This window comes from Humulus lupulus, chromosome 5 (assembly GCF_963169125.1).
Source record: "Humulus lupulus chromosome 5, drHumLupu1.1, whole genome shotgun sequence".
Lineage (NCBI taxonomy): Eukaryota > Viridiplantae > Streptophyta > Magnoliopsida > Rosales > Cannabaceae > Humulus > Humulus lupulus.
The window spans coordinates 224,427,955-224,444,116 of NC_084797.1; the positions used below are offsets into that span (position 1 = coordinate 224,427,955).

Below are 16,162 nucleotides of genomic sequence, written 5' to 3' on the forward strand. Positions count from 1 at the left end.
AATACTGTGTCTATGGTTTTTGCTGGCTCTCTGCTGCGGATAGTTCGTCTTCCAAAGCTCCCTATATATAGAAAATTTACAGTTACAGAGCACAAGTATTAAAAATAAAGGTTGAAAATTTTAATGAAAGCCCAAGAGCCTAATTAGTCTCACTAGGAGTCCTAATCCTGATGTTAACTAATTAGACTCCTTAACTACATATAAAACTATCTTGAGTGGTCTTATGAGGTAATGCATTGACTATGCAGTCGGTAGAAACAATTTAACCATGTAAGAGAATTTACTAAAAACTATCAGAAACAACATGAATAAAAGCAGTATAAACTCCAACTAAAAAATTGATTTTTATCGGATTAAATTATGAAAATTCATTAACAAGATATGAATCAAAATGCTGCATTAATAAATGGAAATTCACATAAATATAAGTTCAGAGGCAATAAATTTAACTTCAATTACATAAGAGATCAATAACCCAGAAAAAAAACCATATTAAGCAATTATGGTTAAGGACCTTAAAATTGGTTGAATCACAATATTAAACAATTTAGAATGGCTTATCAGATGACTAAAGTTCAAAACTTTTCCATGTTCAAATAAACAACTGGGATTATCTAGAGAAGGAAAGTCAGCAGCAAACAAATTTTCGTTTGAAAAACCATTCTCTACATAATTATATAATCAGAATCTTTTCTTTAAAACCGATACGTTTAGCAAGAAGAGTAATACTTTATCTTCTCAGTCATCCTACAAAATTTAAAAAGAACTACAAAGAGCAATTGTGGGGGTCTAAAGCAATCGCATAAAATAGAGTACAGGGGTCTCTTTACATACAACAGGTTAAACTTTGAAAGACAGTGTTACTTATTAACAGGTATATAGATAAGTTCATAAAGAGCAAGACCAATCACCTGAAATCCATGTACTAAGAGTAACTGAATTACTTCAGTCACAATTCTTTTAACAGCGCTTTTTGTGCCGGTGATATCTGAAAAGCACTTCAATGCTCCACTAAATGTTGTATCATCTACAGAACCATTAGACCTACGAGTACGGACAGAAGGCTGCAATATCAAATGATACAAGGTAAATAAGAATATCAGCAATGAGTAAAAAAATTGCTTTATCATTACAACAAAATAACACTTTTGGACAACAATAACAAACTACAGCAATGACCATGGAAGAAAGTTCTTTGGTCAATATATGTGAAGTCTTATCATTGGTTGACTACTTTGTTCTTTCAACATTCCAAGAAGTCACTTACCTTTCCCACATATTTCCAAAAGTACTGCACAACAATTTCAAGCTTCCATTTAGGTTCATCGTATACCTGTAAAACATCCTCAGGATTGGCTGAGTGACCATGTTTTTGGCAAATTATATATTTTTACACAGAAAAATAACTACAAATTCATCATATATAAAACCATAAAACAGGGGATCCCTGCAGTAGAAGATTAGCTTCAAACATAAGAGCCATGCTGCAGTAAAAATCACTTTGAAAATAGCACATCAACAAGAATAAATCCCTTCATTATTCTCTTCTTAAGATAGTACATACCAAAAGCATGTTAAGCAAAGACTCTTTCAAATGCGCCCAGCTCATGAGACCTGCAAACAACAGTGATTTATAGCTTAAGAATGTAGCCATGGAGTTAAATCCATAAAACCATACATACAATCATATGAACTACCTTCATATGCACTATTGCGCGGTACAAAATCACTTTCAAGAATGTTGACAATATATTGAAATAATTACAGGTTTCTCAGGGACTGCACAAAAAAAAAGGACTGTTATAAACAACATAGAATTAAAGAAGCATGCTAGTATTTAGATGAATTGCCCCTTACAATTACATATATTGAAATATACTTCAAACAAGCAGAAACTAATTAAAAATGTCAGAAAATTAATTATAACTTTAGAAAGTCTAAAAAAAAAAAGAAACAGCATTATTTATGCATCTCACTTGACAAGTTCAAAGCAGAGCCAATCACTAAGTATTGTCTAAAGCATTACAAGAAGGGCAAGGATACCATGAAAAAGTGAAAATATTTGGACAGACGGTATGTATTAATAATCTCCAGAAGTAAAGGCTTTATAGCCATGAACAGTAACGAGCAAGGTATTGTAATTAATTGAGCAGCACTGGGATTCAAGAAATGGAGTACGAAAAACAACAACAGCAATAATAATAATAATAATAAAGACAAACCATAAACACAATCATATGAACCACCTTCACATGCACTATTGCGTGGTGCAAAATCAGAGAACTAGAAAGTTTAGAAAATATCAGTAATTATAAAACTATAAAAATTAGTGTAATTATCAGTGACCTGTATATTTCTATAGCTTTCCCTAGTTACAGTCATACTCCATACATTTCTAAGCTCCAAATTTGTTCTTGCTGTTTTTCACACCGAGCCTCATCTAAAAACCCCTCACTTGTAACAGAAACATCCTGTCAAAGTTGAATTACCACTGCATCAGCATACTCTATCCAATTATGTAATATCTAATGTAGCTACCTATTAAGCTATTGCCTGTAAACATTTATATTTCAATATTCAAAATAATTGTGAAGATTTTCTGAAGTAACATCTTGATAAGATCTCCACCCTTTATTCACTTTTGAAACAAAAATTTTTACCAAGCAAGGCATTAGTGTAATATAGTAGCAATAGTTTTGTTATTAGTTATAGTAATAACAAAACAATAACATAACTCAAACAAAAACCATAAGCAGTGTTACTTTTTAAAATATATGCAACAAATTGAAATCAGAAATAAGAACAGAACATAAATATTGCAAAACCTTTGCTATAACTTGCACAAGTTCTTTAGAAGGTATAATCAATGTCTTTGCGGGAGGCTTGTTAACTGACTCTGCGGGAGACTTTTTTCCTCGAGAGCTACCATCTTTTGTCAAGCGAGCCATCTTCAATATAATTCCTGAATGTAACAAACAGGTGAATGTGATAAAGCTCATCTAAAATACATGATTAGAACTATCAGCTGACTAAAGTAATACTAAACGCCAGAAAAAATGCAAAATACTCAATGAAGACTAAGATATTAAAGATTGGATCTTTAATAAATAAAAAAGGTTGAAACCTGTAAAACATAAGCTCTTCAACAAAAATAGAAAAAGTGAAACCTACCAAAATCTTTTTCGTTTGCTGCATGAAATATTCCAGAATATATGGATCCATTTTTCACATGGACATCCACATGCTGACCAACAAAACAAGTAGTTATATATACTAAGAGATCATGCCAAGGACTCCCATGGCCACCAGTTTTGCTCCCTGTCATAGAATTTAGACTCTTTAACAATGGAAAATAAATCCTAACAAGAAACAACAGAAATTGTAAGCGAATTTCACCAGTAGATGTTAATCTGTTATTGGATTTGACTTCCCACTCTGTGACCTGTTCTCCAGCCTGGTCCCCACATCTCTTTCGCCTCTACGACGACCAAATCCATTGGCAGATGATCTGGAATGGACAGCCGGTTGCATATTCATCCTTCACAGAACCCTTTAACCTATGACAAAGAACTTGGCATCTGTTTAAGCCACTCTATTGCATTAACATACATTGAATGAATGATCACTGTTATAAAAACCATGTTCAGATTATGCTAATAAACCAAGGTGAAAGTAAACACTGCAATTCTTATCCAGAGATCATTTTTATTACAAAAAATCTATTGACTTGTGTTCCTTCAGCATATAACATAGTGCAAAGAAAACACAAAAAGTGTTGACCAAAATTGGAATAGCAATAACAATTTTCAAGATATGCCACTGCCAAAATATCTCAAAATAATGTCTTGATCCAGATAACCATATTTAATAATGTTGAAATTTTGAGAAGATTATAACATTAATCAAATCAAAGTCTCACCTTACCCACTAAAGCTCCTGCAGTCCCAATGAACCTACCCAAACAGAACGAATGAGGAATCAAGCCAAATGCACAGTATAATTTCAAAAATAAGAAAGATCATATTATTCTAAGCATCTGTTTAAGTGCCCGTGAATTGAAGTTTTATCACTTGCATTATCGTCAAGGCTCTAATACTGATTGAATTCATCCTATAACTGTCAATGATATCAAATCAATGACAGAAATAAATTAGCCAATCACCAAGCCCATTTAAAACAAATACTACATTTTCGTTATTATTTGTCTTATAATGCAAAACCATGAAACTGCTTCTGAAAATTAGATTTTCCATCACAGGGCAAATAAGCATGCAAAGAAAGTGAAAACTAACAAAAAAAAATTGACAATATCTTCATATTATTACATAAGGCAATAAAATATATATTTTGTAGCTGTAAAAAGAGACCATTTTAATATATAAATACCTTCAGAGATTAATGCTAGAAATTTCATGAACATTGAAAATTAGTAACAAGCATCAAAACCAGAAAGCAATTGGGTTGCCTAATTATCATCTAAAGTTAGCCAAACGTGCAAAGGAAAATTGATTTAATTGACAAGTAAAAAAATAAAAAAATAAAAAGGAAGGCAGCTGGCAATTTATCCAATATCACTAGAAGAAACGAACGATTAAACATATTAAAAATGAGTGAGTTTGGAAAGAATACCAAGGAAGCAACCTCATTGGGATAGCATTGTAAGACGCATTCCAGAAGCTGAAAACAAAGCTGCAACAATGCTTTGACGTTAAATTTTGTAAAAGGGCAGTGGCTATACATGAAGGCAAGTAGCTCTTTTTTTTTTTTCTTGATTAAAATTCATGCATTTGGATTCTTACCTTCCTGTCATGCTGACCTAAAGACTGCACCTGTAGGGTCTTTAAGTACACCTCAGCAACTGCTTTTGCATCAGTGGAAGAGACTACACCAACATCACTTTTTCTCCTCAGTAATGCTAAGCACCCAACAAGAGCCCCACGTAATGCTCTCCAATCTGCCTAATATCATTACAAAATAATACATTAACAGCAAAAGTTAAGAGTTTAATCAAAGAATTAGCTCTTGTGACAATGTGCTTCACCATCAAACCGACTTAAAACAAACAAATTGCATAGGGGAAAGAGCACTAACTCACCAGCCTATCTGTGAAGAATCCAATTAAGTTATGAATGATAGCACTGCCTAGTGGCTTTGAAGCAAGACGTCCAAGAACTTCCACAAGAAGAAGGGTACCTGAAGATGAGGACATAATCTATGAGATTTTCATATTAAATTAAATAGATAAAAACTTATGGGAAAAAAGAAAGAAAGTGGTTAACTGCCAGGAATAAATTGAAGCACCTGTTGTACAATGCAGATATTCCAAGGAAAAATAACAATGCTACTAAAAAATAAGCACAAACAGAACAGCAGTTTCCAAAACAGTAAGAAGAATGAACTTTTAAAGTTTAGAGTAAAAATTCACTAGTATAGTCTAAACTAAAAGTAGAATCTATGGGGCCATATTAACCAAAATCACTATGCAATACAAAATGTGTCCACTATGTTTCCAACTTTGTAATAGTTGTGGAGTGAACACCATTTAAACAAAAATCTAAATCTTTGTTAATTTTTAATGAATTCAACTTCAACTTACCTCTAGCTCGAATGACATTATCTGTAGTGGTCAGATACATTTCCATCTCTTTGACCTAAATTACAGAAAACCAGATATAAGAACATAAATCAATTAATTATAGCTGACAAGAAGGTAATTTATTCTTACCAGTGTTTCAATAGTTATCAAGTCATTCTTAACGAGTGAAGTGATAGAATCCAAACTTGCAGCCTACAGTAACACACAAATAATAGAACTGAGTATACTTATCCTTGAGTAAAATATATAAAGCACCACGAAGATAAGTATCAAAACGCATAAATCAATTGCCTCAGCCCTCAATACAATTTTTATTTACTTATTTGTGGGTGAAATCTTACAAGTTAAAGTTGCACATTAGATTAAGTAATTCTCAATTGTATAAAAATGCTTTGGCATACATCTCAGACTTAAATTGTTATTGAAGATAAAACTGCTTATAGTTTACAACAAAAAATAAAATAACGAAGATATAAATATTTTTCGAAAGAACTTGACCTAAATCACTTGCAGAAAAAAAAAAGACGACATTAGTAGCAGAGCCAACATTCCCATCAAAGAAGTAGAGGCAACTAGAAAAATAGCAGTGATCAAATTACTTTCTCAATAAAATTAAAATAAATACTAATCACACAAAATTTAAACCATTATTATCACCAACGGCAACGTTTTGCGTCTACTCCCAGCTCAATTAATCAAATAATGTCACATACTAGCCAGAGTTCTGGTTTTTGCATAATGCTTTTCTCACTTCCACAACAAATTTGAGCACACAATCGTTCAAGTTTTTAAAACTCCAAAGAAATACCAACCTTTGCTCTTTTTGCGCTGGGGATCTACCAATTTCCCCTGTACAGAAATTTCAGCCTCACGGGGCTACTCATAGATGACACACTACAAGCATTAGTAAAATAAAGAAGCACTTTCTACTTGAGTGAGAATTTGTGTCTGCATACAATCAAAACCCGGTGAAGTAAACTACCCAATGAGTTCAAGGCCAAAACAATGAAGGAAATCAACCCTGAAAAGCAAGAGCAGAAACAACACAAACTAGGGATCCAAATGCATATTCATCTGATGCTAACAAATGATGCATTGCATGATAGCCTTGGTTGAGGATCAAAATGCTGGATAAGCCTACACAGTTTTAGGAATGTAAAAGGCTCAAGGGTAGAAAACTACTTATGGAACCATCGGTTGACATCTAATGCAGTGAATACATACTTGAGTAGAATACCAATATTTTCCACAAAAAAGAAAAATAAAACGTCGTAAGGAAAATGAAAAGAACCTTTCATCTTCTCCTCAACAGCGTAAGCTTGGTGGTGGCCCGCGAATGGAAGTCGCACTGGGTCGAAGGCACGCAGAGGTGGGCTCACACCTGGGGTCACTTGGTTCGGGGGTTGGGTTCACGGGTGCCTGAGATTTGGAGCTTGGCTCGGAGAAAAACGGGTGTGAGGATGGTGGTTAGGTAGTCGGAGCTGAGGATGATGGTGATTACGGGAGTGCGGCTAGGGCGAAGGGAAGAGAGAGACGAGAAGGAGAAGGGGAAAAAAGGGAAAATGAGAAAGAGAAAAGACTTCGGTCCGAGATAGTGAAAATGAGAAAAATTTGCCTCTTTTTTTTTTTCACTTGGCGCTTTATTTTTAATTTGCCGCGCGTTCGACTTTACTCAATAACTTTATATATACAATAACTCTTTTTAAATAGTATTATAATCATGTGTTATGGTAATGGGTGTTTGGTGTAGTGCGAGCTTTGGTCATAAATGTGGATTTGAATCGTAGGGATTTCGACCTCAATAGGCAACATAGCCTCGCAACCGTATGCCAGAGAGAACGGGGTATGTCTTGTTGATGTCCGAGCTGTGGTCCTATATCCCCATAGGACTTGGGGTAATTCTTCGGGCCATCGTCATTTTGCTTCCTCCAACTTTTTCTTTAGCGAACTCTTGAGAGTTTTGTTTCCAGCCTCGACCTGGCCATTCGCCTGAGGATGAGCTACTGACGAAAAAGTCTTTATTATTCCATTCTTCTCGCAAAAGTTGGTGAACAAGTCGCTATCAAACTGGGTTCCATTGTCGGATACAATTTTCCTCGGCATTCCATATCGGCATACGATGTTTTTTACCACAAAGTCAAGGACCTTCTTGGAAGTTATTGTTGTTAACGGTTCAGCCTCTGTCCACTTTGTGAAGTAATCTACGGCAACTATAGCATACTTCACACCGCCCTTGCCAGTTGGGAGAGAGCCTATGAGGTCGATTCCCCATACTGGCAAATGTCCATGGGGAAGTCATCATGGTTAGCTCGGATGGTGGAGCTCGAGGAATCGCGGCGAACCGCTGGCATTTATCGCATTTCTTTGCGTACTCGAAAGAATCTGATTTAACGGTAGGCCAGAAATAACCTTGGCGTATGATTTTCTTGGACAGGCTATGCCCCCCAGTATGGTCTCCACAGAACCTTTCATGAATTTCTTCAATGATCTTCTTGGCTTCGGGTGGAGTCACGCACCAAAGTAATGGCATGGAATATCCCCTTCTATACAGCTTTTCGTCCAAAATGGTGTAACGGGGAAGTTGATACATTAACTTTCGAGCCTGGTTTCGATCTTTTGGAAGGACTCCAGTCTCGAGATATTTGACTATCGAGGTCATCCAGGTAGGCTCGGACTCAATCATACATACGTCTTCCTCCTTCGGCTCGTTAATGCTAGGTGCCCTTGAGGTGTTCTATTGGCACAACATTTAGCTCATCATTCTCGGCGGAAGTAGCGAGCCGAGCTAAGGCATTTGCATTTGAGTTTTTCTCTCGGGGAACCTGTTCGATTGCATAAAACTCGAAATGTTCCAATGCAAATTTTTCCTTCTCTAAGTAAGCTACCATTTTTGTGCCACGAGCCTAGTATTCTCCCAAGATTTGGTTAACCACAAGCTGGGAGTCGTTGTAGCAATGTATAGCTTTAGCTCTGAGCTCTTTGGCTATACGAAGTCCCGCCAGTAAAGCCTCGTATTCAGCCTCATTATTCAATGCATTGAAGTCGAATCTTAAGGCGGAATGAAATGTGCTCCCTGCGGGAGTAATCAAAATGACCCCTGCCCCTGATCCATTTTCATTAGATGACTCATCGATGTAAAGTTTCCACAGCTCGTGGGCCAGGTTTATAACTTCATCGTTGGTCATGCCAGTACATTCCACTATAAAGTTCGCCAATGTCTGTGCCCTAATGGTCGTCCTCGGGTGGTAGGTGATCTCGAATTGTCCGAGTTCAACCACCCATTTAAGAAGTCGACCTGAGGCCTCCGGCTTAGACAAGACTTGCCTAAGTGGTTGATCAGTCAATACATGGATGGGGTGCACCTGAAAGTAGGGTTGAATTTTATGAGATGAATGAATTAAGCTGAGAGCTAGCTTTTCCATCAAAGGGTATCTTGAATCTGCCCCCAGTAATCTTTTGCTGATGTAATATACGGGCCTCTGTACCTTTTCTTCTTCTCGCACGAGCACTGCACTTATTGCGTGTTCGGTAGTGGAAAGATATAAGTACAGTACTTCTCCCGTAATAGGTTTTGATAAGATGGGGGGTTCTATGAGGTGCTTTTTAAGCTCCTGGAAGGCCAGCTCGCACTCTTCCGTCCATTCAAATTTCTTGCCTCCCCTCAAAAGGTTGAAAAACGGAAGACAACGGTCTGTAGATTTTGAAATAAACCTACTTAGCGCCGCCATCTTGCCAGTCAAACTTTGGACATCTTTGTGTCTTCGAGGTGAGGGCATGCCGATCAGGGCCTGGATCCTGTCTAGGTTGGCTTCTATTCCACGAGAGTTTACAATAAAGCCCAGGAATTTTCCTGATGATACCCCGAAGGAGCACTTATGAGGATTTAGTTTCATGTTATACTTCCGGAGCACGCCAAAACACTCTTCGAGGTCGTTAACATGGTTATCATTAAGTTGAGACTTTACTAGCATGTCATCAACATAAATTTCCATGTTGTTCCCTATTTGCTCCGAAAACATCATATTCACGAGCCGCTGGTATGTGGCCCCAACATTTTTGAGCCCGAATGGCATGACATTATAACAGTATAGTCCCTTGTCCGTTATGAAGCTCGTATGTTCCTAGTCGAGGGCATCCATAGGAATCTGGTTATATCCAGAATATGCATCCATGAACGACATCAGTCCATGCCCCGCCGTGGCATCCACGAGCTGGTCAATCCTTGGTAAGGGAAAACAGTCCTTCGGGCAAGCTTTGTTGAGGTCCGAATATTCAATATAGGTTCGCCATGTCCCATTAGGCTTTGGGACCAACACCGGATTGGCTACCCAGTCAGGGTAGAAAGTATCCCTAATGAATTGGTTTGCTTTTAACCTGTCGACCTCCTCCTTCAGTGCCTTTTTCCTGTCGTCATCCAGCTGTCTTTGCTTTTGTTGCTTTGGAGGGAAGCTTTTATCAATATTTAGCGGGTGGCTTGCTATGTTCGGACTTATTCCTACCATGTCCGAATGTGACCACGCGAATACATCCTGGTTTCTCTTCAAAAAGCAAATTAGTTGCTTTTTGGTTTCTTCCTGGAGGTGTTTCCCAACCTTTACCTTTTTCGAGGGATCGGACCCTTCGAGCTGGATCTCTTTGAGCTCTTCTAACGGTTCAAGATCAACTTTCTCCTCAACCCTCGAATCAATTTCTTCATCAATCTCCAAGACGAGTGCATATGCGCTTGTCTATTTATTTCCTCTTAAGGAAATGTTGTAGCATTCCCTTCCAGCCAACTGATCTCCCTTCAATGTCCCGAGGCCACTAGGGGTCAGAAACTTAACGGCCAGATGCCTTACAGACGAGACTGCCCCCAGCCCAACCAGGGCGGGTCTTTCGAGCAGCACGTTGTAGGCCGAAGGTAGGTCTACTACTACAAACTCCATCATCTTGGTTGTTGAGACTGGGTAGTCTCCCAAGGTTACGGGGAGTTCGATGGATCCCATGCAAGCGGTCCCTTCTCCTGAGAAGCCGTACAGTGTTGTTGCACATGCTTTCAGGTTGCGAAGAGTGAGTCCCATTTTCTCCAAGGTGGCTTTATAAAGAATGTTAACCGAGCACCCATTGTCTATGAGAACCTGGTGAACTCTCTTATTTGTGAGCTGGAGTGTGATGACCAGTGGGTCATGGTGAGGAAACTGAACATGGGACGCGTCGTCCTCCGTGAAGGTTATTGGCTGAGATTCAATCTTTTGATTTTTTGGAGCTCTAGGTTCAAGTTCATAAGGAGACCCGTCCCCGGTTTTTAGCTCGTTCACATATCTTTTTTGGGCATTTCTGCCCATGCCCGCGGGATGAGGCCCTCCCGAGATGGTTATCACGTCTTCTCCATCGATTGGAGGGGGCCTATCTTCTTCCCTAGCTCGGGAATTGTTGTTTTGTGCAGGCTGTGGCGCGGCTGCCCTTTGGCTCGTAGACACCTGATTAGTATTCTGGTTTTTGACATATTGTCTGAAATAACCTCTCGAGATCAATCCTTCGATCTCGTCTTTCAACTATCGACATTCATCAGTATTATGCCCGGTGTCTCTGTGAAATCGACAATATTTGCTGGAGTCCCTCTTGGACTTCTGATTTCTCATTGGGTTTGGACGTCTGAAGGGGACCTGGTTTTCATTAGCCAGGTATATGTTCTCCCGAGACTCATTGAGCTCAGTGTACACTCTGTACACGGAGAAATATCTCTCCCCCTTCTCTTTCTTTCCTCCCTCGACCTCGGGGTTACTCCCTTCGTTCTTTTTTCTCTTGGAAGGGTTTTCCGCAACAGGCTTTGAAGCTGGTGGGTCTGTCGAGGTTGAGGCAGAGTTTACATTTATCATTGTAGTTACAGGCTGGGAAGTCACATTAAGTGTCGACCTCGCTTCCTCTACATTTACAAACCTCTGTGCTCATTTGTTAAACTCGGTTAGGGACCTCACCGGTTTTCTCTGCATGTCGTCCCAAAGAGCACTCCCTGGCATTACTCCAGCCTGGACAGCCATTAGGTGACCACTGTCATCCACATTGTCGAGCTCAGGCAACTTCCAAGTTAAACCTTGTAAGGTAACTTTTCAAGGTCTCACCTGGCTGCTATCGAACGTTAGTCAGAGTTGATGCCTCAAGTCTAACCCCCATCATGGCTCTGAACTACTTCTTGAAGTCTTTAGACAACTGATCCCAAGAAGTTATTGAGTGTCTTCTATATTTCTTGAACTAGTTTTTGGCTAGTCCTGTCAGCGATGCTGGAAATAACATGCATCTGAGCTCGTAACCCACGTTACTTGCTCTCATTATGGTATTGAATGTACTCAAATGGCTGTACGGGTTGGACTTTCCCTCAAACGTTGGGACGTGAGGGATCCGAAATCCTTGGGGAAACGGGGTATTGGAAATATGGGGAGCAAATGGTTCAAGCTCCTCGTTAGAATCTTCATATCGACCCTGACCTTGCTCATTTTTCAAAAGCCTGAAGGCCTTTTCCAACTGATCAATTCTTTCCTGGACCAGGTCTGCGAGGGGTCTTGCCTAAAATTGGTTGTCGTCGATCATAATTCCAAGTTCGCGCCTCCGCAGTGGGTCTTTACGCCTATTTAAGCGATCCCTCAGGTCCAGGTTTGTCGGGTTAACATTACCCCGATTCTGATTCAAGTGTTCCCACAGGTCGGACCTACTCCTGCGGCTCCCAGTATTCTTTCGACCTCGATCATGCATGCTGACTGATCTGGTATCTCCAGAGTCGTCAATAGTAAGACTTGTTGCATGATTATTTCGAGATGGGTTTCTTTCATGCCACCTCATTTCTGCAATGCAAGACTGGGACGTTTGACTTTTTTCAGATAGGGCGCCTCTCCACTCTCGGAAAGCTTCCCTGTTCCCTTGTTTCCTCCCCGCACGTCTTTCCTCATCATCTCGAACTGGTTGAGCATTCCTGTGAGGAGGTGAAGGATATCTTATAGACGATGGAGGGAATCGTATGGGTGACGGTGGCTGCCACCCATTTCGTGGCCTGGACTATCCGGAGTTTGCCCGAGATGGGTCGGTTGCATTCTGTGTATTTCCAGGGACTTGAGTCCGAGCCTCTGCAGGGGCTCGGTTGTTCTCAGTTCCCGCTGGTACCTCCGCAGGTGGATTAACCGGGGCCCTAGCTCGGGTACGTCTCTGGGGTCTCGAGGGAGCGGATGGCTCTGCTGGTGCTGGAGGTTGTTCCGGCCTTCTTGTGGAAGCATTTTTTCGTGAACGCCCACGAGGCCTGTGGGGAGGAACATGCACATCCCTCAGAGGAGGGGCTTGGTTTTCACACGGAGGCGGGGGCTGAGCCGTCTGTGCCTCTGCGGCTATCCTAGCCAACTCCTCATTCCGCTTGTTAGCTTCTGCCAACTGTTGTTTCAGCTACTGGTTTTCAAGTTCCACAATGGGAATGTACCGCTCAGGATTGTAGTACATATCCTCATCCCTTGGAGGTGTGACTGGTCCCCGAGAGTCGGAGGATTCATTTCTCTCTTCAGCATCTGGGTTTACCATTGGATGTTTCCCAAGGCGTCTCGAATAGCTTTCTTCAGGAATATTTTGATCGCTAGTGGCCATATTTTGATCACAAATTAATTATTATTTAAATTTCAGACTAATTTTTTTAATAATTACATAAATTTTATTAATCTTTTTCATTCATTATTTTATTAATTATATTTTAAACTTATTAATTTGATAATTACTGATAAATTAATTTTAAAATTAAATTATTAATTACTTAACTTAAATAATTATAAAATTATATCATAAGTTAATCAAATTATTATAACATCTTACACTAAACTTTTTTAATTATTTATTTAGTGACAGAGAAAATAAATCAAAACTTATCATTTATGTGTAGATATCTCTATCATTGATGGTTTTGGTCAACAACCATCAATCATAAGGATATCAGGACAAAAAAAATATAAAGTAATTTCAATTAACTAATAATATATTTGTTTAATAATTTTCAATTAATTATAAAAATACTAATTAACTCTAATTATATAATATTCATTACAATTTAAATTTCTCTTTATGTTGACATATCATATAACAAAAAAAAAATTAAAACTAGTTTACTTAATTAAATTTAACGAAAAATTCAGCAGCATAACAGTTTAATACGACCATTTCAAAAAAATTTAAATCACGCCCTTAGAAAATCCCAAAACATTTATAATAACACATAAAATATTTATAACTAACAAATTTCTATTATTTTAATTTTTTTCTATTTTAAATTTTAAAAACTCAAACATATATAAAATTGCTAACACATAATCAAAATTTTCTAACACAAACACAAAATAATATATACATAAATTACATAAAAACATACTTTTCCACTGATTTCACAGCGGAGCGGCAGCGGACTGGCGGATGTGGCGGCAGCGGACCTTGGCCACAAAAATAGAATATGTTAAAAATTTAAACAAAAATTAAACAATAAAATTTAAAACACATACATTGGGGGGTGTGGAGGGCTCGGGTGGAGGGGCTCAGATGGTGGTGTCGTGGGTGTGGAGGGGCTCGGTGGGGGGGTTTCATGGATGTGGAGGGGCTCGGGTTCAAGAGGGTGGGTGGATGATGGAGACTGGGGCGGAGAATAAGGGCTCGGGGCGGAGATGACTGAGAGAAATGGAAGAAATGGGAAAATGGAAAACTAATGAAAAGGGCATTGGGATCTTTTATATAGAAGATTATTAGAGGTGGAAGTCTGCCACTAATAATGGGTTCCCGCTGGTATTTAAAAAACTGTTAGAATTACCTATTATTAGCGGCGGACCCCTGCTGCTATTAAAAAACAGTTAGAATTGTACATTATTAGCAGCAGGAAGTCCACCGCTAATAATGTGTTGGACCTGCCGCTATAATGTATTAGCGGCGGGCAGTCCGCCACTAATAATTTGTGGGTCCACCGCTAATATCCATTCAAATGAATGCCCGGGAAACTTCCCGCGCTTTTCTTCTTCTTTATTAGCGGTGGAGGGTCCGTCGATAATAGTTTTTTGTCCGCCACTAATTCTTTTTTTAAATAAAAAAATGAAAATAAACTTTATTAGCGGTGGACTGCTAGGTCCGCCGCTAATAGCCCTCTTATTAGAGGCGGATTCAGGTCCATCTCTAATGCATCCGCCCCTAATATTGGCATTTCTTGCAGTATTTGGGAGACTTGATCACCCTCTCTAATCTCTCTCTATCCTCATTATCTCTCTAGCTCCAAGAATCTCTAGTTTTCTCCAAGAACTCTCAAAAAAAGTGTTTGACTTAGAGAGCTGAAGGCTTGTTTAATCTCAATCCTCATTTCCTCAAAGAGAAGGCCTCAAGCAGCAATGGTGGCTGAGAAATAGAGCATTAGGACAGCATTCTACAATGTGTATAAGCCTTGGTTTGTGTTTTGGTTTGCTCAAATGATTGTTTCAAAGCGGTAATTTTCCTAGGGTTTTGAAGCTTCATCAGACATTGAAGAACTTCATTGATCGACTTGGGTTTGCAAGTTCTTTTTCAATATTTTTAAGTCTTTGTCAATCCAAATTCTGTGTAGATTCTATTTTTTGTGGTGGTAATATCTCACTCTCCCCCAACATTCTAATACTCTATACTTTGATATAGCATATCATGGAAGAATCTAACTCTCTTTCGGCTTTCAGATTCATAACACAAGAATTTGTTAGATTAGACAGATTTGATGAGACTAATTTTGTGCGTGGCAAGACAAGATTAGGTTCTTGCTCACTACTTTGAAGGTTTACTATGTCTTGGAGAAGGACCTAAAAGCCTTGGAGGAGCCCAAGGAAGATGATACTCAAGAAATCGTCAAAGAAAGGAAGAAGAGTGAAGAAGATGAATTGATTTGTAGGGGTCACATTCTCAATGCTCTATCGGATAGACTCTATGATCCCTACACCAACACCGAGACCGTCAAGGAGATTTGGGAGGCCTTGGAAAATAAGTACAAAATGGAAAAGGAAGGTACAAAGAAATTCCTTATTACTCAATATATGGAATTTAAATTTTATGATGATAAACCCCTTCTCCCTCAAATTCATGAGTTGCAAATTATTGTAAATAAATTGTTTACTCTTAAAATTGTATTGCTAGAACTATTTCTTGTTGCTGCCATTATAGCCAAGTTACCTCCTTCATGGAGAGGCTATAGGAAAAAGATGCTCCATAGAAATGAAAAGATTTCTTTGGAGGAAACTACCAAACACATGATAATTGAGGAGGAATCTTGTTTTAGAGATTTGAATGATGAGAAGTCCAATGGAGAGACATCTAAGGCCAATGTTGTGGCAAATCCTCCTAACAAAGGCAAGGGAAATGGCAAGAACAAAGGCAAGGGCCAAAACCCCTTGGGGCCCAAGAAGAATGAGGGACTATTCAAGAGTTCCAAGGGACCTTGCTATGTGTGTGACAAGAATGGCCACTTTTCTAGAGATTGTAGGTTCAAGATGATCCATAACAATGAAGCAAATGTCAACTAAGCTCTAGAGAAGCTAGTGGCCACAATTCGTGAGGTAAATTTCA

General features: G+C 38.8%; 2 protein-coding genes across 2 annotated transcripts; both read right to left on the reverse strand.

Moving 5' to 3' along the window:
* Positions 1-823: 823 nt before the first annotated feature.
* LOC133834014 (negative regulator of systemic acquired resistance SNI1-like) lies at positions 824-1,781 on the reverse strand. Its single transcript, XM_062263548.1, has 4 exons — positions 1,698-1,781; positions 1,565-1,614; positions 1,268-1,333; positions 824-1,064 (listed from the first exon to the last, which is right to left on the reverse strand). Exons 2-4 carry the CDS (start codon positions 1,607-1,609, stop codon positions 861-863), a joined length of 315 nt encoding a protein of 104 aa, XP_062119532.1. The 5' UTR covers positions 1,610-1,614; positions 1,698-1,781; the 3' UTR covers positions 824-860.
* Positions 1,733-3,955, reverse strand: LOC133780002 (polyadenylate-binding protein-interacting protein 4-like). The gene is made up of 6 exons (XM_062219890.1): positions 3,920-3,955; positions 3,172-3,557; positions 2,826-2,962; positions 2,385-2,471; positions 2,223-2,283; positions 1,733-1,779 (listed from the first exon to the last, which is right to left on the reverse strand). Exons 2-6 carry the CDS (start codon positions 3,323-3,325, stop codon positions 1,733-1,735), a joined length of 486 nt encoding a protein of 161 aa, XP_062075874.1. The 5' UTR covers positions 3,326-3,557; positions 3,920-3,955.
* Between the last annotated feature and the right edge of the window lie 12,207 nt (positions 3,956-16,162).

Coding starts and splice junctions, on each gene's coding strand:
- LOC133834014 (XM_062263548.1), bottom strand. CDS start 1,609: ATGAGCTGGGCGCATTTGAAAGAGTCTTTGCTTAACATGCTTTTG. Junction 1,334..1,564: donor CTTTGCTTAACATGCTTTTG/GTATGTACTATC, acceptor GATGTTTTACAG/GTATACGATGAACCTAAATG. Junction 1,065..1,267: donor TTTGGAAATATGTGGGAAAG/GTAAGTGACTTC, acceptor TTGATATTGCAG/CCTTCTGTCCGTACTCGTAG.
- LOC133780002 (XM_062219890.1), bottom strand. CDS start 3,325: ATGACAGGGAGCAAAACTGGTGGCCATGGGAGTCCTTGGCATGATCTC. Junction 2,963..3,171: donor AGCAAACGAAAAAGATTTTG/GTAGGTTTCACT, acceptor TGTTACATTCAG/GAATTATATTGAAGATGGCT. Junction 2,284..2,384: donor GGAGCTTAGAAATGTATGGA/GTATGACTGTAA, acceptor TAAACTTTCTAG/TTCTCTGATTTTGCACCACG.